The 26,883-nt window shown below is 34.8% G+C and overlaps 1 protein-coding gene across 5 annotated transcripts in view; it reads left to right on the top strand.

Moving 5' to 3' along the window:
• The window catches only part of MYB (MYB proto-oncogene, transcription factor), a 38,013-nt gene extending 11,632 nt beyond the window's left edge, over positions 1-26,381 (top strand). The window contains exons 7-16 of one of the 5 annotated variants that reach the window (XM_027850693.1): positions 620-700; positions 1,129-1,233; positions 2,593-2,847; positions 3,906-4,271; positions 5,546-5,688; positions 7,448-7,562; positions 7,645-7,770; positions 9,045-9,155; positions 10,587-10,688; positions 25,193-26,381. In XM_027850693.1, the coding sequence (XP_027706494.1) occupies positions 620-700; positions 1,129-1,233; positions 2,593-2,847; positions 3,906-4,271; positions 5,546-5,688; positions 7,448-7,562; positions 7,645-7,770; positions 9,045-9,155; positions 10,587-10,688; positions 25,193-25,309 (1,521 nt within the window). In that variant the 3' untranslated portion in view covers positions 25,310-26,381. The remainder of the gene's footprint in view (positions 1-619; positions 701-1,128; positions 1,234-2,592; positions 2,848-3,905; positions 4,272-5,545; positions 5,689-7,447; positions 7,563-7,644; positions 7,771-9,044; positions 9,156-10,586; positions 10,689-25,192) is intronic. The other 4 variants (XM_027850694.1, XM_027850696.1, XM_027850695.1 and 1 more) reach the window with 4 other exon arrangements.
• Positions 26,382-26,883: the final 502 nt, after the last annotated feature.

Here is a 26,883-nt window from a genome sequence, read left to right as displayed (position 1 = left end):
ATTGAAGACAAACAATGGAGATGACAATCTTAAATATAAAAGTAACACATTTTTTTTAACTTGAAAATTACCTGAGCCTCATTAGTAGAGCCTTTAAAGGCACATGAAAATTATCTGCAAAAAAATCTTTCCTTTCCTAACCTATTAGATAATTATGATACAGACCCTCCAGAAGATCATTTTTGAATGAAGAACACTATCATGAAAAGCCTCATGTTTTTGGTTAAATCTCTACTATTCTAATGATTAAAATGAAAACAAGTTTATTTATCAATTTACTGATACTATAATCTTTCTATTAAACAGCTTTTTTTTTCTATTTTGCAATGTTTCTTTTTTCCAGGAAATTTTCCATTATAACCTTTCAAATTGCTAAGTAAACTTTTCTTATTCAGGGTTAATGAGCATTTCATATTTCTTTCTTTTGCTATGAGAATTTGAATGACAAGCTACCTTTGAAAATTTGCCTAATTTATTTTCAAATTAGGTGGGTTTTTAGTTGTGTGTGCATTCTGTCTGTACAGAGTATACTATTAGCTAAATCTTAGAAAGTAATATAAGCATGTATTGCCATGAATTACTTTTTTTATTTAAAAAAACCAAACCTTTTTTGGTCTAGGTTTCCGGTCAGATTCCATATCCCGTCGCATTGCATGTAAATATTGTCAATGTCCCTCAGCCAGCTGCTGCAGCTATTCAGGTAGATAATTTAAAGATCATTTCAGAAAGGCATTAGTTAAACATCAAATGCACAAATTTTAAAATATGAATGTTTTTATTTGTCTCAGAACACTTTTTTTTCCATCCTGTTGAATGACATAAAGAAAGAAAGGGATGGGGAGGGAGTCCTGACTGAGGTAGCAGGTAGTTTACTCTTCTGAGGTGATATTGGAACAACACATCAGTCAGCATCTGCTGTGGGGGCCTTTCATTTCACGGTAGCATATTGAATTTCATTCCTGATATTAAAACAAGGATTTTTACAGTGGAAAAGTGCAGTTGGTGTTTGTATCATCTCTGAGACTAATTTGGCTGTGGTGCCACATAACAAAAAGTCACAGGCATTTTAGTTACAATCAGTTCCAATCAGACTTTTATCTTTTCTTTTCCCTCAACTCTCAATTTCAGAGACACTATAATGATGAAGACCCTGAGAAAGAAAAACGAATAAAGGAATTAGAGTTGCTACTAAAGTCGACTGAGAATGAACTGAAAGGGCAGCAGGCATTACCAGTAAGAATGTCACTGTGTGCTTGGCCGGAGGAATAGCAGCTTTACTCCAGTGCTTTTCTTTCTTCCTTCTCCTCCCTTCTAATTGTGACACTAATCAAGGCTCTATGTTTCCATTAAAAAGGATTTGATGTTGCACATACTAAAATGCAACTAATATTAGACTGGGGTTCTTTCTTCCCTTTCATAAGGCAATAGTGACCCCAGATATTGACAGTGATAGTCCTTCTTTGCAACAATTTGTTTTGTGGAATTATTGTAAACAATGAAGAATGTAGTAAAGAAAATCAGTAAAATAAAAAGCTCCAACACTGATTGAAATCAGAATTTGTTTAAAAAAGCAATATTTCTTGTAATGAAAATGTGGTGCCTATTTGTTAGATTGTTTTTCTTCTCTTTTCAGACCCTCTTTTGCCTGTATGTTGTATACTTCATAATTTCAGACCTGACTTGGTGCATGTTCAACATACATATTACACACACAACATACAATATTTTTTTTTACTTCTCTGTGAATAATGTTAGCCCTTTTAGTTGCATGCATAAAACCAGTGCTGGCTATTACTGAATTCTGACATATTTTGTAGTGATTAGATAGCAAAATTAGCAAAACAGTTTGTCCTTTGTGATATAGTTAAACCAACAAAAAAAATAAAGAAGAGAAGTGATAGCCAGCAGATACTTTTATGAGTAAATTTTTTTTGGTTTAATAATCAAATGATTATATGCATGATGTTAGTCTGACCACTTTTAACTTTAGTTAATATTTTGCAATTTCTTCTGTTGCATGATGCCACTGGAAAGAAACTTCTGTTAATTTGCTCTTCTGCTTTCCTAACCACGTTGATTTGACAGCCTCTTCATTGCATTGGTGTAAGCTGTAGCACTAGCTAGAGGTAGAAAAAACAAAGATATATGCAAACAAAAGCAACTCTAACTCTTAAATATTTAGCCTTTTGCAGGGTAATTGGGTAATTTTTTTAAACATGCAGCAAAATCTTAATAAGTCCTTGGGATAGTATGCTAATGCAGATTTTTAAATATCCTACACACAAGAGACATACTTTTGTATGTATATGTAAATACAGACACTTATGCCCCCATTACTTGCTCTTTAACAAAATGATGCCCATGAAAGTAATTGTAAAGCTGACAAAATATACCACTACTTAAAAGCAGGGTCTTGCATTGATAAAAGGAAACATCTTGACAACTGTTTCATAGGCGTAAGTCTTAGATGATGCAACTACATTTATCTTTCCTCCAACAGCATCTGACACCTTGTGCAATTTCTTTGCTAAGTTCCTTCTTCCTTTTTTTTCTCCCCATTCTTTCTTTCTTTTTCCCCTTCTCTTTCCTTAGACACAGAACCACACATCCAGCTACCAAGGCTGGCATAGTACAGCAATTGCCGACCATACTAGACCTCATGGTGACAGTGCACCTGTTTCCTGTTTGGGAGAACATCACTCTACTCCATCTTTACCAGTGGACCATGGTTGTTTACCTGAAGAGAGTGCATCCCCAGCAAGGTGCATGATTGTTCACCAAGGAAATATTCTGGATAATGTTAAGAACCTCATAGAATTTGCAGAAACACTCCAGTTTATAGATTCTGTAAGTAGAATTGACAAGCCAAGGTAAAATGTTGTGTTTTTTTTCCATAGAGTTTGGAAAATCTGTACTACAATCATTTTCATTTTCTACAATGGTTACACTGTTACTGACATTTGCAATACTAAAAGTGATTTCAGTCTCATACTCTTCCATCTATTATTTTGAAGGTCATGGGTATAAATGGTTTCTTGGACTACTTGGGTAAAATTTATTTTTTTAAACAGTTGACCTTTAATAACCCATATTTTGAATAAATGATCATATTAAATATTATAAGCAATTTTGCTGTTTTGAGGGTGGGAGTAATTTGTCCATTTTTTGTGTTACTTTTTTCACATTTGTGTGCTCCTTTAGGATCCTGTTTTGCTTTGTGATTAAAACATCAAGAGCTTTATCCAGGCAGATCAAGAGATTGCAGAATGTTTCTTGGAGCCATGAATCCACTTCTAGTGTTAAGGGGGGATTATTTCTATAAATCATCAATCTTTCTTTACCAGTTCTTATAGTAAGACATTATGTTTAAGTGAGACAGATTTGTGTAAGTGTAGTTCTTAGCAAGTAGGTATTCTTGCATTCATAGTTTTCATTTCTTCTCTTAAACTTTCTAGTTAGTTGCTCAACAAGTAATTATTGAGAATTTATTAAAATAAAGGCAGAATTTTGCCCAAATGCATCCTTCTCTAGAGCAGGTACTCCCTTTGTTTTAGCTTGCACATAATAAGACATTTTGATAATAATGTAGTACCAGGATAAAAACTCAGTTTTGGATCAGTAGGATTTTCATTCACTCATTCATTTACTCATTCATTCATTTAACAAATATTTAGTAGGCACTTACTTTGTGCCAGCAATATACTATGACAGGTTCTGGATGGAGCATGATACAATTACCTAATATAGCACAATTTTGTAATTGTGACAGATGTTAACTGTGCAAATCAAAGTAGACAGGTGTTTGATTTGTATGTGGCATCTCTTTTTCAGTGTTGTGATTTCACAAGATAGCCCATACCATACATACATCATCTCATAGTTCCATCCCTCCCACATTGTTTCAGGATTCTTCATCATGGTGTGACCTCAGCAGTTTTGAATTCTTTGAAGAAGCAGATATTTCACCTAGTCAACACCACTCAAACAAGGCCATACAACTTCAGCAAAGAGAGGGCAGTATTCATAGACCTGAAGGATATATTAGCACAAACTTGAGCAAATGCATGTCGAGTCAGGGTTTACTTGACTCACCCAAGTCCTTACCTACTACTGCAAGGCACAGCACAATTCCACTCGTCATTCTTCGAAAAAAAAGGGGGCATGCCAGCCCCCTAGCTACTGGAGACTATAGCTCCTTCATATTTGCTGACGTCAGCAGTTCCACTCCCAAGCGTTCCCCTGTCAAAAGTCTGCCCTTCTCTCCCTCTCAGGTAGATCAAAATGCTACACAGATGTTACTAATTTTCAACAGTCTCAAGAGTGTTAACAATTTAGAAACTAATCCTTCAGAACAAATGACTAATTACTGTTGCACTCACTGATTTCATTCCATGTTTGAATCTAGCCACTGCTGTGTCAGTTTACTTTGCAAAGATTAGGCTACCTGCAAACTAACTGATGATTTTATTTTAATTGCCTCTTATTCTTGGTGGTTTTGAAAGGGGAAGATTATTATTTGCATGGCCTTTGCTTTTATTTCCTCTAGCACCAGATTTTAACCTTTCCATCTTTCACTCCCCTCCCCTTTAAAAAAAAACAAAAAACACTTTCTGCATCTTTGTCCACTTGTAATATGATTCACTGATGGGGGAGGTGGGACGACTGGTGGGAGAAGCAAACTGTGTTTAGATAATATTTAGATATTCAAGTTGTGACTAAAAGCTAGAAAAAAGCAAAGGTGCCACTCTGTCCTTATATCGGAGAGGAAAAGTTAAATCTTCAACTCATTTCTGAACATTAGCTATTTTGTGCTATAAGCCATAACATTATGTAAACACAGTTTTTGCCTATTAATTTCTTTGTTTCATTAGGGGGTTTTTCTAGTGATTTTTAAAAACTTAAGAAAATACACCACGGAAGGCTAAAACATGTATATTGGAAATTCACTATGAATGTAAATAATGGAAAATAATCCAAATAAATAAGTAATTTGGCATATTTTAATTTATAATTACCTATTAAATTTCTTTGAAGCACAGCTTTAACTACAGAAAAGTGCCTATGAAACAAAGCTGTCTTGAATTAATCCAATCAGTTTCATTCCAGAATCTTCCATGTATTTTAAATGATTTGATGATAGTTATATAGTATAAGAAGCTATAGAAATAGGTTTAGTTAGTATGAAAGAAAAAAATAAAATTCTAAAATAATTTGCTTAATTGACCTTAATTTAAAAAAAAAAGAATGCCTCTTAATCCATAAGATGGCAAGTACTTATTTGGATAGTCTCCTTGGGATTCATAATTTTATCACCAGAAACCCTGATTTGATTCATGGTGAACATACACAGAATCTTGAGTATGCTCATCTGAAACATTATTCTAATCATGGAACATATGGTTACGCTTATCATTGTAATTATTTCATATTTTAAGTCAGTAAAATCTAGTTAATAGTTGCCAAAATGGGATTTCTTTTGATTTGGCTGAATTTAAAAGATAATATTTTAATTTAGGCTTGGTTCTTTTTTCTTTCACATTTACAGTTCTTAAACACTTCCAATAACCATGAAAATATGGATATGGATATGCCTACTTTGACTTCCACCCCACTCAATGGTCATAAGTTGACTGTTACAACACCATTTCACAGAGACCAAACTGTTAAACCTCAAAAGGAAAATAATATGTAAGTCATTTAATAATGAAATTTATTTTTCAGGTCTATACTATTTGATAGGATATGGTCAAATATTCCCTGGACTTCTTGGACAATGTTGTCCATAGGTAAAACATATGTTTCCATCTTGAGTTCTATCTTTCCAGGATTTAGAGGTTCATAATCATAGGAGAACAAAGGTGGTATAGAGTTCTTGGGGTCAGGAGAGCCCTTGTTTTAAATTCTATTTCTGATTATTACTAACTGTATGATTATAGATAAGTCACTTAACTTATTTCAGCTTCAATTTTCTCATTTGAAAAATGAGGTTAGCAATACCTGTAGTTCTTATATTACAGGATTGCTGTGGGGGTCAAATGAAAAATGCAGACTTCTTTTAAAGCATTACATGGGATATCAAAGTTATCAAAATTTAAAAATGTGTTAAGACTTTTAAAATACCCTGTATAAAGTCAGCTGGTATTATCATCAATTGTGTGACTAATTAGAAGTGAATTAGGTTGCCTCTTGACGCTCATTCTAAGATTTGATTACCCTGTATTCATAGAGGTTATTTTACATATCAATTTTGGCTTTTCTTTTCTGAACAAAGGCATTCTTTCCTCATTAAGGGCAAAAAGATCTTTAACTTTTACTCCTTGTCAGTTAGTATGAGGCTGATTATTTGTTTTAAATTTAAGAATCTTTTCCCCCTTTTTTCACTATGTTTGAATACATATTATTCTTTTCACATTTGTGTGAGTTTTTCATGATTTGTAGATAAAACATCAACTCACATACAATAAACTTTGCTAATTCAGTAACTATGGGAGATTTAGGCCAGTCTGAATTGTAGAAAAAGTAAAATGCAGTGATTGAATCCAAGTACATCTTATCACTAAAAATAAGTTAGCAAAATATTTCCTGGCAGAGATCCTATTTAGATTAATATATAAAAATTTGTTGTAAAATGTTCAAGTCTAAGCTTCACTGCCTTTTACACTGTATATATAAGTGAGTACACTTGAAAAAAGTTTATCCTAATAAGAAGGCATAGACTCTGCTTGCAACCTTAGGTTCCATAGTAAACCCTTTTTACATAGCTCAGGTGCTGGGGAATTACTACAGATTCTTATTTACTCAATTCAAAATGAATACACTTTTACCATACAGATGTCATGATCTCTTTTTTCCTAAATGTTGCATTTCCCCCCAATTAGTAGTCACTGCTTATATAAAAATTAGAGAAGCTTCATTTAAAAAGATATTAGTCTCAGATTGCTAAAAAGTATACCTATAAAAATATACATGTTTTAAATCTCTAATAATATCATCTTGTATTTGTAGCATAATGGTAAATTTATCTTTGTATAATTTTATCATTAAGAATATTATTTTGTATTCTAATTCTTTGAATATTGGTAATCTATATATAATAGCTCTTTATAGCTGGAACATTTTTTTTAGCCAGAATACCTTCTCCAACCGTAACAGATGAAAGAGACGAAATCTACCCCAGTCTCTTCATTTTACACATAAAGAAACTGAGGCTCAGGGAGTGCAAGGGGCTTGCCCAAGATCACATTGGTAGTATGCATCAAAGGTGAAGGTTGAACCCAGGTCAACTTATTCCAGAGCCAGTGTTCTTTTCATTGTACCACATTGCCTCTCAATGATCACACTACAGAGATGCTAAAACTCATTAAGAGAGAAATGAATCAATTGAATGGGTATATTAATAAATATATGGGTTCTTTTACACTAAAACATTGCCTTTCTCTTTTTAAAGTTTCAGAACTCCAGCTATTAAAAGGTCAATATTAGAGAGCTCTCCAAGAACTCCTACTCCATTCAAACATGCTCTCGCTGCACAAGAAATAAAATATGGTCCTTTGAAGATGCTAGTAAGTGTGGGGAGTTGTCTCTAGTTAAGCAGATTTGTCCTTAGAAACTGAACTTGTCTTCTGACATCATTCTCCTTTTCAGCCTCAGACACCATCTCATCTTGTAGAAGATTTACAAGATGTGATCAAACAGGAATCTGATGAATCAGGAATTGTATCAGGTTTTCATGAAAATGGTCCACCTTTATTAAAGAAGATCAAGCAAGAGGTAAGCAGAAAACTCTTTGGAGAGAGCCAACCTGCGACATCATAATCTAGAGTTTCTTCTCCTGGCCTCTTTGGCCTTCTTTCTCTTAGAGAAATGCTTGGTTATCCTATGATATTAGGCTATGTAGTGGATCTCATGAATAATGCAGATCTTTATAAACTGCTGATGGCCCATGCTGATTTCATACTTTATTTCTCAGGCATCTCCTCAATTTTCCTACTGTCACATGATAAATAATTTTGTCAGAAGACATACATCAGGACATAAAGGATCCATGATTCTGTTGGCATGAGTACTACCTCCACTGATACAGATTACAACCCACTTCATAGCTTGGTAGAGTCTTCACGAATTTCCAATTAGGTGGTGCAGTGGGGAGAATGGTGGGCCTGGAGACAGGAAGACTTGAGTTCCAATCCAGCCTCAGACACTTATTAGCAGTGTGATTCTGAGCAAGTCACTCGATTTCTCTCTGCCTCAGTTTCCTCATTTGCAAAATGGGAGTGATAATAATAGCACCTACCTCACAGGGTTGTTGTGAAAATGAAATATTTGTAAAGCACTCTGTAAACTTTAAAGCACTATGTGAATGCTTCTTCTTTCTTCTTTTTCCTCCTCCTCCTCCTCTTTCTTCTTATTCTATGACCAAAACAATTTATCACTCACCACACTGGCCAAAACTCTGGTAACAAACCTCTCTGCTACTGATTCTTAGGTAACAGATATAGTCTGTCACACAGCCAGTACCCAGAGCCCTTCTTGTTTTACAGGACTTGCTGGAGCTTATGTTCTGGTGATATATTTTTAAAAGCCCAAGGTTGTTTTTGCACTATAATCAGGCAGCAGAATGGGATTTTAATAGACATATAGAAAGAAAAATGGAAAGGAAGAGAAGCCAGATTAGCTATGCTAACCACTTCCTCTGCCTTCCAGTTATGTCCTAAGGGATTTTCCTTCTTCTATTCTCAGCTGCCAAGGATATCCAGAAATTTAGAAAATTGGGATTTAGATAAAAAAGATAAAAATATTAGTGTTTTCCATGTGTTAAACATAAAAAGGCAAATGCTAATAAGCCTGACCTTTCAAATACCAAGACATTTGGGGTGGTAAAGAGAATTTTTTGAATAGAAGAGTTAGAGCTTGTGGGCATATGTGCTTGGGCTCATGCTAATGGTGAGGAAAGAATTTGAAATTTTGATCAGAAATCAGTTGTTTTACTGTGTTTCACAAGAAAAAAGCCTTTAAAAATTAATGCTTCCTTTTTTTACTCCTAGGTGGAATCTCCAACTGCTAAAGCGGGAAATTTTTTCTGCTCCAGTCATTGGGAAGGGGAGAATTTAAACACTCAGCTATTCACACAGGCATCTCCTATGGAAGATGTGCCAGTATGTATATGCATTTAAATCTTAACTTTTCTGAATTTGAATTTTCTATTGGTAAACTTAAGATTAGTGACAGCAGTGCAGTTGTATCCCTACTAAAGTGTACTTCATTTCCAAACTTGCCCTTCCTTGTACACCCTCTCTCAGACTGCTGTTTTTGGATAGTCCTTGACTTTCATTCTTATTACTTATGGGCTACATTTGAGGCTGACATTATGTTTATGTAATAGAAACTAATCCTGGGACACCGAGGTGGTATGGTGGATAGAGCACCAGCCTGGGAGTCAGGAGGACCTGAGTTCAAATCTGGCCTCAGACACTTGACATTAACTGTGTGACCCTGCGCAAGTCACTTAGCCCCAATCGCCTCACCAAAACAAACAAAAAAAGAAACTAATCCTATTCAAATTCAGAATTTTTCATTTTCTATTGTTTTGTTATGTTTTAATAGTCACTATGGCTTCTTTTTTTGTTCTTCAGTTTTTATTTACTTCCAGGAAGTAAGAATAGTAAGAAATACAGGTTAGGATCAGTAATTTTTGCCTAAAGCTTTCCTATTTTCTTTTTAGTGACTTATTTCTTCTTTTTGATCTTATGATGTGCCTTGCACTAAATAGGTACACAATTGAAATATTTGTTGATTCACTTGGTTGCTATAGTTATTTAAATTTGGTGTTCATCTTCCTGCTAGCTTCAACAAAAGTGTAATTTGTGGAGAGAGTTCTCTTCCCTTCCCAAAGTGACAAGTACATAAAATTAGGCGCACGTGCACGCGCGCGCGCACACACACACACACACACACACACACAATCAGATCCTGTTATCATTTAGTACTGGATATGGTATATCTGGGGATGTGTAGATAAATGTTTAACAACTGGTTGGGGAAGAGGGGATCATATGCACAACACACTTTAAAATTCAATCTACATTTTTAACATCTTCTTTATCATTTTTCCTAAGTTTAAACAATCAACAAAATAATAAGTTAAACCCTGATTTGTAGCATTTGCTAATTTTGGAGAAGTAAATGCTCACACTGAAAATTTAACAATTAGGTTTCATGATCCAGAACAAGCTGGCTCCAACACACCACTAGTAAGAATTAAATGGCAAGAAACAAACGTGCCATTTACCATAGCTTAGAAACTTTTAATTAAAGAAATTCTATTGGAATTGTTATACTGAGATTTTCCCTATATTTGTAAATCATAATGTGAGAGGATTTAGAACTGAAAATGGCATTTTAGATATGTCAGCTAGATCAGATCTCCATTTAGCTCATTAGGAAGGGAATTTATTGCAGATATATGCCTTTTCCAGTGGAGTTCATAGTGGGCCACTCTCTAAAAATGCTAGAATCTTGTTTTACATTCTAATTTCATTGCATATTATCTAATCTTGAAAACACCCAATTTTTCTTGTTCTTTTTAGAATCTTCTTACAAGTTCTGTTTTAATGATGCCAGTGTCAGAAGATGATGTCCTCAAAACGTTTACAGTACCTAGAAATAGATCCTTGGCTAGCCCTTTGCAGGTAATTTCTATTCTAGCATTAGTATCTTTGCGTATTTTCACTGAAAAACTTGCTGTCCAATGTTTTTTGCCTTCTTTTAGACATAGTGAAAAACATTCTGGTTTGGAAAAAAACAGACAAACAAAACAAACTCATGCCTAATTGATATTTGTATAAGATAAGGCTGAATAACCATGGAGAACTCATAACCACTCAAGTGAGTCCCAGTAGGAGACGAATTGGCATAACTCTGGTGTTGACCTGAGAATAAGATCATGTGTTCTATGTTGTTACCAATGTTTGCTTCTAAGTTTTTTGACATGTTGTAGAAATGAGTTGGCTTATATAGCTTCCTCTTTGACATTTCTTTCAAAGCTTGCTCTTTTTCAGACAGAATTCAGACACTGTAACATTCAGATTTCAAATAGTTTGAAATTAACCAAAAGGAAAATAATTCTAATATCTCTGACTCCCAAGGGAAAAGGAAAAAGAGTCAATTCCCAATGATGATCTGTATGGAAGCCCCCATTGGCATCTTTCAATGCCAGATAGATTTTCCCATGTAAGCCTGCGTATTTTGATTCTGCTCTCTCCTTTAGTAACCAGCCAGTATGTGCAATGGAAATGAGAATTACTCTAATAGCGTAAGAAAGAAATGAATAGGAAAGCAAACTTACCCCCCCCAAATATAAATGATCTGAGTTGTTTAAAAAAAAAACCTATATAGATAAATGACTGTTGCTCTGGGACCTGTTTAAAAAAATAGCACTTCTAAAGCTTCTGTGGGCTGGAAATAGAGGAAGGGCAGAAACTATGAAAGACAAGGAAGGTTTAAGGGAGCTAATCTAGGCATAGTGCAATTATTTTCTAATTGATAATTTCAATTATAGAATTTCATTATAGAATCTAACCTCTTGTTTGGTGATAGAATGTAAAAAAGGGAAAACATCTTCTAAACTGGCAGACCATCTTTTGGCCCCTTTCACAATCGTTTCCCATCTACCAACTCCAAAATATCTTACCTTCATTGCCTATTTTTCATTATAGACAGTACTGCTTGAAATTATACCAACTGGAAATTCATGTACATTATAAATAACACTCTTTTAAACATGTTAACATTCTTGGGAGGATTAAGGGGCTATCAGTCATTCACACATTAGTATGAATTAGTTGTGTCAGTTTGCTTTTCTCCTGACGCCTAATAAAAATTCAGCTGCTCTAAGGGGATGGAAGTTTTGATCAAAGGAGGACCTAGGAAACTTTAGAACATGGAACATGTTTGGGGACTATGGTAGGACAGCTCTGAATACATTGTTAACATTTGAGACTTAGAACAGAACGCTAGTACTAGGCTCCCATTAACTTTCAGAAAAGGTCATTAGGAACTTGAAGGAGGCCAATGATAAACTTTTCCTCTTTCATAATTTTGTCACAGATTGTCCATTCACCCAGAAAAGGAAGAGGAAAAACTTCCCTTTTTTCCACTTTCCCTCCTGCATTGCATGGCCTTCTGTTCCCAGGATGCAGACTATAGGCTAATGCTATTATAGTCTATTCACTTTATAGGTTAAATAGGCTTTCATGGGCTGGCCTGGGAACCTGACCAACATTTATAATATTGTTTCTATGGGGAAAAGGAATTGCAAGATCAATGAGTTTTTTAACATGCAAACAATTTACAAACTGAGGACTCTATGTAATATATCCAAATTCAAGTATAAATAGTTCTTAGGTTACCTATTTGGGGGGATTATCATTGCCATTGCTTCCTTCAATTATCACAGAAAATTGAGCTATTACTTTTTAAGATTTATTTTTATTTATTTCATTAAGTATTTTCTAATTACATTTTTAAAAAATTTAAGTCATTTAAAAAAAATTTTGAGTTCCAAATTCTCTACCTCCCTTCTGCCCCTTCCCCACTGCTTGAAAAGGCAAGCCAATGATATTGATTATACATGTGCAAAAGAAAACATATTTAAAAAAGAACAAGAAAAATAAAGTGAAAAGTGTATGCTTTGATCTGCATTCAAACTCTATCAGTTCTCTCTCTGGAGATGGATAGCATTTTTCATCATGGGTCCCTTGGAATTGTCTTGGATTATTGTGTTGATCAGAGTAGTTAAGTCTTTCCCAGTTGGTCATCATTACAATATTGCTATTACTGTATACAATGTTCTCCTGGTTCTTCTCACTTCACTTTGCATCAGTTCATATAAGACTTCCCAGATATTTTCTGAAACCATCATGCTCATTGTTTCTTATGTGAGCTAGTACTTTTAAAAATTGTTGTAAAAAATTTGACCAGATTTTCAATATTTATAGAAAAGCAGCAAAACATCCATAGATTACATTTAGTTTTATGTTAGAAATGGTGATAGATTTTTCATAATATAGAAATTTTTTCAATGTATTCTTAAATTTTAACTAATAGAAATTCCAATTATTTTTAAATCATTATTTTATTTGCTCAAATCAATTGATGATTCACATCTAAAACATTATACCTAGGATTAGAGTTAGTAAAGTAGGGTCAATTAGATTATGTATACAAAGGTCAGTGTGAAAAAAGTTTTCATGATATGCCACTTCATTTAATCAAAGTAGACCATCCAACTGGGTAATTCAAATCCTGCCTAATCAAAAACAAAACAAAAGTAAATACATTTCAAGGCTTGAGTTGTCTCATTTCATCTGGCCTGAATTATATAATCTAATGTCTATGCTGATTAAACTGGATAGCGACCAAATATTTCCTTCACTTTTTGCATATTGCCCTAGTCCAGAAATGTGATTGCTAAAATCGATCCCAAATTCTTGCATGTTAAAAATTTTAATTGCTTCAAGTAATTTCTGTGATAATTTAAAAGTCTCCCAAGCCTATATAAACCTACTTGTAATAACTTAAAAAAAAGCAACATTTTACTTTAAACAGAAATCATTTGCAAAAATCCCAATTAGCAGTTAGAATCTATTCATTTAATCCCAAACTTTCCAAGTGTATCCTCTGTCATCTTCACTTATTATGATAGCATTTGGTTGTCAGGAGCACAGAGTCCATCTATTTAACTTCAGAGTGTGTCTTGCATATAACCATACAACTTGTAAGAAATTTGTATTTAAAATAAGAGACATCAATATGGTTTCAAAGAGTTATTACTTAGACCAGGGCATAGCACTGTTCATATAGTAGGTGCTTAATAAATGCTAGTTGACTAATTCACAAAGAATTTTCATTGGTACCAACTAAATATAATTCCCAAAGATAGTTTGAGGTTTCTCAAAAAGAAACCTTATAATTTCTTAAAGCCAATGAATACTTATTAAATAAATTTAATTAAGATATGACTAGTATGATATTACAGTTAATTTTCAAACCTATATCATACCTCCAAAAATTACACTAAATATCTAAAAAACTCTACTATTGCGCACATTTTTTTGTCAAGCTTTAACATATAAGTTGCATAGAATGTAAATAATATAAATAAAACAAATACTTTCACAAATAAAATGGTTGAGGTTGTCATAAATGATATTGAAGACAAATCTATTTTGACTAGTTATATGATTACATAGTGTTTGTCCCAATTTTGCCTGATGTAGCCCCATATCAGTTTTTTAGGCAAAGTTGCCATTTAAAAGCAAGGCAAAACATCCGTGTAAGGACTGAAATAGTGGGCCAACACTTGTAGCATATATACATATGTGTGTTTGTATGTATATATTTAGATGCATGTATATGTAGTAACTTTGGCATATACATGTATGTACACATATCCATAGAATTTGTTGTTTTCTCCTTTAAAAATTAAATCTGTAAGAAATAATGGATTTTGATGAAACTCTCTCCAACCATCTTAAGTCATTAATAATTCTGCTCAAAAGAATAACTTTTTTTTCAAATGGTTAATGCATAAAATAAGGTTGGGCTTTTAAAAATTGCTTGCTCTGATCTCAAACTGTTAAAGCTAACCTGGGAACTTTTATAATAAAAATATTATGAGAAATTTCTTAGACTTGAGTTTTTCATCTTCATAGTGCATAAGATCCATGCATCCCACTACAAATTATGCATTCAGCCTTGGGGTCCCCTTTGTATTGGAACTGGAAAAGGTACACTGTCATAAAATCATGTCAGAATGTCTTGAATGTGAAGGTAGAAAGAGTGTATAGTTGGGACAGAGCCACTGTAGAAAAACATAAAACTCTACATGGAGCAGTGGGAAAAGCAGTGGATTTGGAGTCAGAGAAATGTGGGTTTGAATCTCAGGTCTGCCATTTAACTAATTGTGTAAACTTGGGCAAGTCACTTAACTTTCCTGGGTCTCAGTTTCCCTATCTAGAAAACTGAGGTGTTGAAGTAGATTGTCAGCATGCTGTAGTGGGTAGAAAGTTACATCTGGAATCAGGAAGACCTGGATTCAAATTCTACCTCAGATAATTGCCATCCATGTAGCAAGTCATTTAACATTTCTCAGACTTAGTTTCTTTATCTGAAAAATGGGGATTATAATAGAATCCACATCTCTGGATTGTTGTGAGGGTCAAGTGAGAGAACATAAGTAAAGCGCTGTGCAAACTTTAAAACATTGGATAAACATTAGCTTCCATTCGTCTTCTTACTCTCTAAATACCATGATCCTAAATTATACCATGACCTTGCTTCACACAAGAAAAGATGTACTAAGTCTAGACATTCCTGTAATCTGCTGCCTTTGTCTCTATACTTCCCTTCCTCCATACAAGGTTCCTGTGAGAGGGCATCTGGGATTCCCAGAGTAACTCATCTCTTTTCTAGTAAGGAGGACATTGAACTTAAGAGTCAACTTTCATCAAAGAGGAGAACAAAACTGAATGTTTTTCAGTTTTCCCTTCATAGAGAAAAATATTTCTGGTCCTGCAAATATATCATTTAAAAGTTAGAAATAAATTAATTGTATTAATGAAAATTTCTGGGTTAAATAGAGGGTTTTTAAAGAACTTTGGAATTGAACCATACTTAAGTTACAAACCTTCTGAACTCTATTTTTCTCTTAGTTTATAGTTTTCTTTTATTTCCTATTTAAAACCTTAGTTTAAAAGATGTATTCATATTCATTTAACTCACTCACTTGCCTCTTTTTTTTGTGACCACAGAATGACAGCCTTAAATTTGAATTTCCTGACTTGTTGGTTTGTCACAATCTTAACTTTTTTTAAACAGCAAGTTTAATTTAAGCAAATTTCCCAGTTATTTTTATACAAACATTTCACCCAGGAGTTTAGAGTACTATTGATGGCAGCAACAACTCTATTATGCATTTTCCTATTTGTGTAGTATATTCTGAGCCATTCATCTTTATGTATTTATATTACTTGTGTTTCTGATAGTTTGTACATTTTTAAAGGATTTAATAATCATTTAAACATTTCATATCATTATCGGGAAAACTAGTGTAGCATTCTCAGTAGCATACCATAGAAGTGTTCGTAGGTAAATAGGACTGAGAGATTGTTTCCTAGAACACAAGAGAAAAAAAGGTCATAGATTTAGAGCTTGAACAGACCTTAGAGGTTATTTCGTCCAACCCTTCGTTTTGCAATATGGAAACTGAGGCCCAGGTAAAATGTATTGCCTAAGCTCACAAGAGCAATAAGTAGCAAAGCAGGGAATCAGTAAGTCCAGCATTCTTTCCTCTACATGGGAGCTTCACCAGTGACTCAGCAGCTTTTATGTCAAGAGATTTGGATCTGGAAGAGACCTCAGTTATTATCTAGTCTGACCCCCTCATTTTACAAATGAGAAAACTTCTCAGAAAGGGAAAGTGACTTTTTTAGAGTTCCCATCACGCATTCTTCTCCCCCCTTTAGTATTGTTTTTTTGTTTGGTTGTTTTTTTTTTTTCAGGTTAAGTGACTAGCCCAGGGTCACACAGCTAGTAAGTGTCAAGTGTTTGGTCTGAGGCTGAATTTGAACTCAGGTCCTCCTGACTTCAGGGCCAGTGCTTTATCCATTGCGCCACCTAGCTGCCCCCCCCATTGTTCTTTTTCTAAAGCACATATAATTATCCTTAAAGAAGAGCCCAAAGGATGCTAAAGTATGATTGATTTAATCAACTCAGTGGATAAAATCAATTAAGCCCATTTGACATCATGCTGGTTGATTGATTTTTACATTTTTCCACTGTTGTGTTGTATTGAGATAGTCTACCTTAGACATTTTGACATACTTCCTTCAGGTGCTTTAAATTTCCCTTTTCTCTTCATCCAGGAGGTTCTCAGTAATAGACACCTCTTCCCACTTCACTTGACAAAAATTCACTTTGGCATCATTAATATGTCAGTGACCTCTGCCAATATATATTCTATATTAAGTGAGCACACTGTACCTTTTGAGTGTAATTAAGAATGACTAATTAAGTAAGGAATGGGGTTGGAGCTCAGTCAGGACACCCTGCTCCAGGCAATCTTAACAAGACATGATGACTTGGTTTTTATGTAATGACACTTGGGGCAAATAAACATTCTGGGACTGATTATTCCCCAGACCTGGCAAGGTAGAATTGATTTTGAGCAACTTGGACCTTGTATTCATTTTTGTTTATTAAGCTATAAACAACAAGGTGACTGGTGAAAGAACTTGCTATCTTTCTAAATAATGATGACACGAGACATCAGAGAGGTGTGGTAGTCTATTTCATGGTCAAATTTTTAGAAGTAAAAGAATAGAAACTATTGCTTCCAGACAGCATCAATGGCACTCCCCTTCATCCAGGAAGGATTTGGCTTAACCAATGATTATTAAAATAGGATTGGATCAAAAGGAAATAAATTTATGGACTCATCTGCCCCTCATTGTACCACTGCTCCCGTTAAAAATACTCCACCAACCACCGACCAAAAACTTTAATCCTTTATTTTTCATGAGCAGCACAGCAATTGGCTACTTACTCTAAGTTTGGCAATGGTGAGGATGAGTTTCAATGGAGTATACGGGGCAGTTAAGGGGAATGTATTCTATTATATAGGAACAATTAGAGAACTACTTAGCTAACTCATCAAGAAGATATTTTTTCGCATGATTAGGATTCCTTTAGCATTACCTATTCATTTATAACCTATACACATTTTGGAAATAATTCTGATATCCCAAATCTTAAGTTTCAAAGATATTGTTTTTAGATGAGTTGAGTAGAACAAGTAGTTAATCCACATTACTGCTTCTTTCCTCTGACATAACTGTTCTTCTACCCCTTACTTTTTTTCTTTTTTGTTAACATTAATATTGCTTATGAGTAGTTTGGGTTTCCAGAAAATGGTAAAGTTGGTTAGCTTTCATATGTATATATGCATTAGAGATAACATGGTGGAACAGATGGAGAGCTGGCCATGAAGCCAGGAAGATCTGGGACCAAGTCAGGCTTCTGACACAGACTGACTCTGTGACTGTGGGAAACTAAAAGTCACAGTGAAGTACCAACCTGCATTGGTAGAGTGAGTTTCCTTGCTCAAGAAGTTGCCTATACTGGGGCAGTGAGGTGGTGCAGTGGATAGAATACTGGCCCTGGAGTCAGGAGGACCTGAGTTCAAATCCAGACTCAGACATATAACACTCACTAGCTATGTGACTCTGGGCAAATCACTTAACCCCAATTGCCTCACCAAAAAGCAAAAAAAAAAAAGTTCCCTATACCAATGAAATCATAGGTCTTTTCCCTACCTGGCCTATACATATTCATGTCTATGTGTGTATCATTTCTTCATAATAGTCACAATCCAGTAGGACTTCAGGATATGGAGGATGTGATTGCTTAGACTATCGCTAATCCAGATTCTCAGCTGTCATTGTGGAGGACAGCTGTGTAGATATAACAACAATAAAACGGCAACAGTATAAATACATGACAATAAAAACAATGCATATTCTGGATGAGAACGTGAAGAAAAAACTAGTTCTGGCAGAAAACCACCTTTGGACATAGTCTTCTCTTGTCTTACTGTTCTGGCTTCTACATGGGGTCCAAGTATTTATTTAATGTTCTTTACCAGGATATTCCAGTTAAAGCTTTGACAGATTGTTTACATTTCTCTCCTGCCCAGGAGCAGCTAAAGACACGTTGCAGGATAAGTGAGATGATTTGGCTGCCAGGAGAAGGATATGCTAGTCAGATTATTAATGTAAAAATGAACTAAGGAGATTGACAACCTGGAAATTACATTATGGGTCAGTAATTAGAGTGGCATTTATATCTAGAATTCTCATCAATAATTCTAGTGTAAGTGAAATGAAAATTTATCAGCAAAAAGGAATAATGAAAGTACATAAAAATGTATGGGGTGGTATTGAAAAATATTCTTTTACACACAAAGACTCCCTGCCTACAATCATCCTTCGTCTGTCAGAACTCCCATTGACTTCTTGAAATGCAATATTGGGCCCCTAGGGCTTCAGGTTAAAAATGAGATCTGAAAGAAGAAAATATGACTGCGTCTGCCACAGTGCCATTTCACTTGTTGGGATATGTATTTCTTTTTCTGTAGCTAGATATTTAACCTTCTGCTCTTCCTTTAGTTCCTCTTATTATTTGGTAAGGCAATATACTTATATGTCTGTTGCTCTGATCATCTTCATCACTCAATGTCACCATCTTGTCAAGAGAAGCTACATGGTGTTCTACCACTGCACCCGCCGACCCCCCACCCCCCAAAAAAAGAACAGCTCTCCCTCACATCCTCTTTACCTTTGTTCCTTCACAAAGTGGCTTCTATGATTTGTGTGTCTTCATGTTATGCCAATATAGGGAGACTTATTGAGTTATCCTAAGGCTGAAGTAGACTTTAGGTTGACCTCATATGCTTTCTAAGCTTGTAGGACACTGCCTTTTGTTGGAAGTTCTGATACTTTAGCTAATTAGGATTATGTTCAACCTGGAATAAACTGGTTATCGAGTAGTGAAAGACCTATACAAACATGTTTATGTTGTGTATGTACACATATGCTTGTGTTAATATTTGGTTCCTCAGTCATGTTCTTAGGAGAGAAAGTTATAGTCCTGGAGGAATCATTAAATATTTTTAAATGATGGTTATTTAGGCATGAGTGGCATTGAGAGATATGTAGGGTAGAAATAATATTTTAATATTAAAAATAATTTCATATAAACATTAATAATGCTAATAATTCTGAGATCTGTATTGTCATTAAAATTGTGCTTAATTGGGTTCAGAGAACCAACTTTCTGAGTTCAAGATGGAGGTTTGGTTAGATGGAAGTTTCTCTGAAATAGATCTGGGGGTTTTAGTGGATAGTAAATTGCATATGCTTAAGCAGGGTGATATTGCAGCCAAACAAACTAATTGGATCTTAGCCACATGAAGAAAGTCATACCTTTCAGGAACAAGAAGGTGACAGTCAGTCTCTATTTTACCTTGGTCATGTTCCATTTGGAGTATTGTGTGTTCAGTTCTGGGTACCAGAGGTAAGAAAAAACATTGCAAAACTGAAGACCATCCAGAGGAAGGATGGTGAAGGGCTTTGATCCAATGCTAAATGAGGATCCCTTGACAAATGGGTGATGTTTAGTCAAGAGAAGATTCACAGGACATACAATAACTGTGTTAATATATTTAAAGTTTTCTCATGTGGAAGAGGGATTTGACCTCAAGGGGCAGAACTATGAGTCCTAGGAGGCCCATACTATTACTTGATAAACTACAGTGAATCCTATCTCATTGGAGGTCTTCTTTCTGAAATTGAATGCCTGCTTTTGTGAAGTAGTTGGAAGAGATGACTTTTGAGGTCCCTTCTAACCCTGAAATTCTGTCATTTTGATTCTGTGATCCTCCTGAAGTGATCTCACACACTCTAGGTAGTGTTATTTTCTGCACAATAGCACTTTTCATTGAGGGAAAGTGAAGGCCAGAATGAGTTCCTGCGAAGGTATTGTTTTAAGAACAATTAGACTGTGAGCTCCTTGAGGGCATGGAGCATTCGGGGTTTTTTGTTTCTTTTACTTTTGTTTTGTTTTTTGCCTTTGTATCCTCAACCTTAGCATAGTGCCTGGTACATAATAATCACTTAATAAATTCTTGTTGATTTGACTTGAGAAATTTTCCTTGAAGTATTGTCAATCAATCCATCAATATTTATTAAATGTCAACTATATTCCAGACACTTTTCTAAGAACTGGGGAAATCAATATAATGAATGAAATAATTTGTACTCAGAAGGAGTTTTAGATCTAAGAGGAGAGGAAAACCCAGCCTTATGGAGTAGCTTCCTTAGATATGTTGCTATTCAAGGAACATGGTGCATTGGGTAGCACTAAACATAGTGCCTATCACGTAGTAGGTGCTAAATAAATGTTTGCTTGATTGATTGGTTGAGTGATAGATCTCTGGGTCTAGAGTAAGGAAGACCTGAGTTCAAATCCAGCCTCAGACACTTAACTAGCTATGTGACCCTTGGCAAGTCACTTAACCTCTATTTGCAAAATAGGATAATAAAAATACCTATCTTCCAGGGTTTTTGTGAGGACCAGATGAGATAGTATTTGTAAAGCACTTAGAATAGTGCCTGGCACCTAGTGGCCACTATTTAAATATTATTCCTTTCCCCTTCCCAATGCAGGAAAAAAAAATCTAACAGAAGGTTGTTTATTCACATAGCACAATGTAGATCCCATTGTGAACAACTCAATTCTACAGGCCTTAGTTTTCTTATCTAGAAAAGGAGGAAGTTGAATTAAGCAACTCCTAAGGTCTCTTCAACTCTGAATCTATAAATGTTAATGCAAGAATAGAGGTTTATGTTTCACTTTAAAAACTTGACTTGTGACAAAATCATACTCTTTTTAGAAATGTAAAAATACTTTGTGAGAGTAAATCACTTATTTTATGTGTGGAGGGAAGGGTTTTCACCTATATTGGGGGGGTAATTCTCAGTATGGAAAAATCCCCCCACAAATATGGAATGGCTGGTAACAGAGTATTAGAGATTATGGTCACATAGATATCATGCATTAGATACAGGGCTTTAAACTAGGTCTTCCTGACTCCAAGACTGGGTCTCTAGTCACTATGCCTGGCTTCCCCTTCTAAAAACATGTAGAAGAGAAACAGCTGCCTTTTAAAAAGAAATTATGATCATCATAATTCTGGGTTTTTAATATCATGCTGTTCTGTAGAGAGATGAGACCTAAATTGGAAATTTAGGTTTGATATGACTTCAAATATTCACATTGAAGTAACCTAGAAAGTTGGAAATTATTTTTATTTTTTAACAATATTTTATTTTTCCCGATTACACGTAAAGACAATTATTAACATTCTTTTTTTAAAAATTTGAGTTCCAAATTTTCTCCCTTTTGCTCTCCTTCCCCTCCCCATCTCCTTAAGACAGTAAGCAATTTGATATAGGTTATACATGTGCAATCAGTAAAATGTATTTCCATATTAGTCATGTTGTCAAAGAAGAAACAGACCAAAAGAAAAAAATACAAAAGAAGTGAAAAATAGTATGCTTCAATCTACATTCAGATTCCATTAGTTCTTTCTCCGGATGTGGATAGCATTTTTCATCATGTGTCCTTCAGAATTGTCTTGGATCGTGGTATTGCTGAGAATAGCTAAGTCATTCACAGTTCATCATTGTACAATATTGCTATCACTGTGTACAATGCTCCCCTGGTTCTGCTCCCTGGAAGTTCTTTTAAAAAAATTCAGAAGATTCCAAAGTATTGTAGCATGCGACAGGTTCTCAGTATGTGTATGTGTGCCCTCTTTCAACTAAGCAGATAGGGAAAAAAAATCCTCGTGTTGAACCACCCCAAAGAAAGTTACAACTATCCTGGTAATTTCTTTAGGAGAACAACAAATATGACTTGGCACTGGATCCAGCACTGGACTCTGTCATCTTTAGTCTTTTCAAGATATATGGTGTTTCAGAAAATATCAAGATGATCTGCCTTGCTGTAGCATTGTAAATTATTTATTTGACTCTGTGCTTCCGGAATAAAGCATATGTATTTCAAAACATGTTATTTACACTTGAGATGAGACTATGGATCAGATCAGGATGGAAATTAAATGAAGAGCCCAATTAATTTTTTTATATTCATTGAGATTGTAAAAAGTCAGGAGCTCAGAGCTGCCAAATTTTGGTTACCTTCCAGGCCAAATTTTAGCAGCCTGATTAGGAAATATTGTCAGACTAACCTTGTCCTCAAATTTTGCTACCATGATGCTATGGTTTCCTATTTCTAATTGTATTTAGTCTAAATTCTTGTACCTGTTCCCACCTCGTTTACCTGTCCCATCCCATCTATGCTATTGTATCTGCCACTACTCCACATCATTGACTTTTTGCTCTGGTCTGAACCAAACCTGTTACCATGCTCATTCCCACATCTATGCCTGTGCTTATACTTCTCTTTCTGGGACTAAAATGCCCTTTCCCAACCCCTTCTCCATGGCTGCCCAATTCAAGCTCTACCTCCTCCAGAAAGTTTTTTCTAGCTATTCCTATCCCTCGTGATCTCTCTTTTCTTAAAACTCCTACCCTATTTGTGTTATATATTGAGGTATTGTTGTTTAGTACTCATTGTTTCATGTGGTAGAGTAGAGCACTGGACTTGGAGTAAGAAGGCCTAAGTTCAAATGTAGCCACAGACACTTATCATCTACATGACCCTGGGGAAATTACTTAACTACTTCTGTCTGCCTCAGTTTGCTCATGAGTAAAATGGTGATGATAATGGCGCCTACTTCCCAGGATTGTTGTGAGGATAAAATGAGATGATCAGTGAAGCCCTTTGCAAACTTAAAGTACTATATAAATGCTAGCTATTATTATTTATATTTCTGTTACCAGATTTTAAACTCATAGGGTCACAGTTCTATATTTAATTGGGACTTCAGAGACTACCTAGTCTGAACCCCTCATTTTCAGATGAGGAAACAAGGATCAAATGATTTACCCAGGGGTACACAGGTAGAAAGCATTATAGATAGGATTTGAACTAAGTCTTCAAATTCCAAAGTTGGTTCATCATTGCACTGTACTACATTGCCTCTTCAAGGTCAAGGATGTTTTGGGGTTTTCTTTTTTAATCTCCTATAATGCCTAGCACAGTGCTAGCACACATCTATAAGGTGCTCAATAGACCTTGGTTGATTGAATCAGGTTTCTCTTACATTGCTTTTAATTGGCTTGCTAGAATTAGCATTTTCAAGTGACTGATAATAATTTGTAAATACTTACGTGATCTTGGGCAAATCACTTCCCATTCCGTGGGCCTCAGTTTTTCATCTGTAAAATAGAGATTGTATCTGGATGATTTCCAAGGTTTATTTTTCCCCCCTAGCTCTAAATTCTACTATCAGTCCTACTATGGAGAGTGAGATTTGAGTGTTGTGAAGTCTTCTGTTCTCAAATAAGGTTTATATTCGTTGATGCTAAGCAACACTGCTGATTTGAAAGAAGTTGTGACTTCTGCTACATAATAAATAGTAACAGCTGTGCAATTAGATAACAAACTATGGTGGTAAAAATGAAGTCTACGTCAACTGAAAGAAAAGATATAATGTATTTAGGAGGTTTTACTAAATTCCAGCACAACTGCAAATTTTACACTTTACACAGCTCAAGGCAATGATCAATTTGCCTAATGAGTAAATACACGTGCAGCCCTTAATATCACCTGTCTGGAGTATGACTTGATTTCTGCCTCCCATTGGATTACATGATTTAGAACAAAAAAAAGTCAAAAATCTTGAGTAATGAATACTTGATTTTTTTTTCAGATAAATTCTGGTGTGATTCTCTACCCCTTCTGGAAAAAAATCTTCTGTTACACACACACACACACTATACCATATATATACACATACATATGCATATATGTATATATGCACACACACATGTATATACATACATATACATGTGTATGCGTACGTGTATGTATGCATGCCTTGCATACACATATTCTCTCTATACATACATATGTATGTATGTATAAATATATGTGTATGTATATATGTTTTTAATGTATATACACATATCTGGGCAGATAGATGGCACAGTGCATAGAGCTTCATGCTTAAAGTCAGAAAGACTCATCTTCCTGAATAAAAATCTGGCCTCACATACTTACTAACTGTGTGACCCTGGGCAAGTCACTTAACCCTATTTGCCTCAGTTTTCTCATATGTCAAATGAGCTGGAGAAGGAAATGGCAAACCATTCCAGTATCTTTGCCAAGAAAACCCTAAAAAGGATCACAAAGAGTCGGACATGACTGAAAAATGACTTAAAAATATTATGCATATGTATAATATACACCACAATCTTTATATTTCTCTGATATTTGAAATCATTAAGAATCCTGAGGTGTATTTTTTGTTACAGAGATGTAACCAGAATGACAAAGTATCTAAATAATGCATACTAAATCATCAGTAATCCATTTTCCCTTTAAAATACTTGATTGATGACATTGAAGAGAGGAAAGGTAAAGCTTTGTGGTCTTCTTTTTCATGCAGCATCTTAGCAATGCCTGGGAATCTGTGTCCTGTGGGAAGACAGAAGATCAAATGATGGCCTCCGATCAGGGACGGAAGTATATAAATGCGTTCTCCACCAGGACTCTAGTCATGTGATACTCTTTCAGACATGCATTATGGTTTTCAGAACACTTCAGAATGACTTGGGATTTACCATTCCTCTACATGAAACTCTTCATGAATGGGAGAAGGACCTATTTTTGTTGTGGTACAACAGTTGGGAGCAGCACCAAGTGCATCTTTAGTCACTGAGCATATTCTTGTTGGATTTCACCCAACTAAAATAATTTTTATATAAATGACAGTTTTACCTAAATTATTAGGTAATAAATTATAATCAGTTATTAAATATCTTAATGCAGAATTTAAAAAAAAATAAATGAATTTTCCCCCTGTATTTTTAAAGATCTAGCAGACCAGTATTGTTTTCCTGTGATGACTTGCTTTGAAATTTTGTATAAAGAACAGGTACTCAAACATTTCTCTTTCTAAATCACTAAACAGAATGCATTGATATGGGGCAAATCAATAAAAGCATTACTATTAATGTTAGTTTAATACCAAGGGAAAACTAGTAAAAACTGTAAGCTCTCATGGTGACAAAGTTTGAAGTATTCTGATTTTGTTACTATACTAAACCTTGTTTTGTGTGTTTTGTTTTTGGTTAGCTTGCTTTAAAAATTATTACTGTATGAAACATAGTTTTATGAGAACAAATTATATTTTTATTCAGTAATTTAATTTTGTAAATGCCAAATGGATAATGTGTTTTGCTGCTATGGACTTTTAGCATATAGACATGCTGCTAGTGTAAAGGAGGCAGTAGAGCTTAATACAAAAAGAAAACAAACCTGTTTTTTAGCTAATTGGCCTTGCCTTAGCATTTCTGACTTTTTATTTTTATTTTTTTATATATACATACTTATTTTCCTTTTGTAATGCATTGGGAGTTTTTTTTTCTGGGAGATTCTGTGTTTGTTTGGTTTTTTGTTGGTTTAAAAAGCATGTGTTGCACCTTCTTTTATTTTTGGGAGATCTCTGTGTTGTTCATGTTGTCTGTTCTGTTTTGGTCAGTAAGTCATTCAACAACAATTTAACAAGCACCTACTATGTGCCAGGCACTGTGCTAAGCGCTGGGGATACAAAGAAAGGCAAAAAGAAAAAAAAAAGAAAAAAAATACAACAAACCCCCAGGTCCTGTCCTCAAGGACATTCTAATGGGGAAGACAATGTGCAAACAACTATGTACAAACAAGATAGAAACAGGATTAAATTGGAGATAATCAAGAGAGAGAAGGCACTAGAATTAAGGGGGATGGGGAAAGGCTTCTTTTTTCATGTTCAGCCTGACTGTTCTTTAATTCAAATTTTATGTATCTGATTTGTGACCCCATTGTTTAAAAATGTATGGTTCTGAGTACTGCCATACTTAGACTTCACAGATCTGCAGCTATAGAGGTAGAACACTGGTATTGATAGCTAAGCCTGACTTTGCTGCCTTAATAACCTTTAGTGCAGGCTAATCTGCACTTAACTTTTGATATGACAATGTACTTAACTGCCTTGTAGAAAAATAAAGTTGTGTCCCTATTTTACTTATCTTTGATCTTTCTCTTCATTTCTTTCTTAGATAACATATAAATGTTCTTATAAAAGAACAGAACTGTTCT

Source organism: Vombatus ursinus, unplaced genomic scaffold (genome assembly GCF_900497805.2).
Source record: "Vombatus ursinus unplaced genomic scaffold, bare-nosed wombat genome assembly UNPS02009132.1, whole genome shotgun sequence".
NCBI classification, from domain to species: Eukaryota; Metazoa; Chordata; class Mammalia; order Diprotodontia; family Vombatidae; genus Vombatus; species Vombatus ursinus.
Note: the sequence above shows the minus strand (reverse complement) of the source record. Positions and strands in the feature narration are given on the sequence as shown.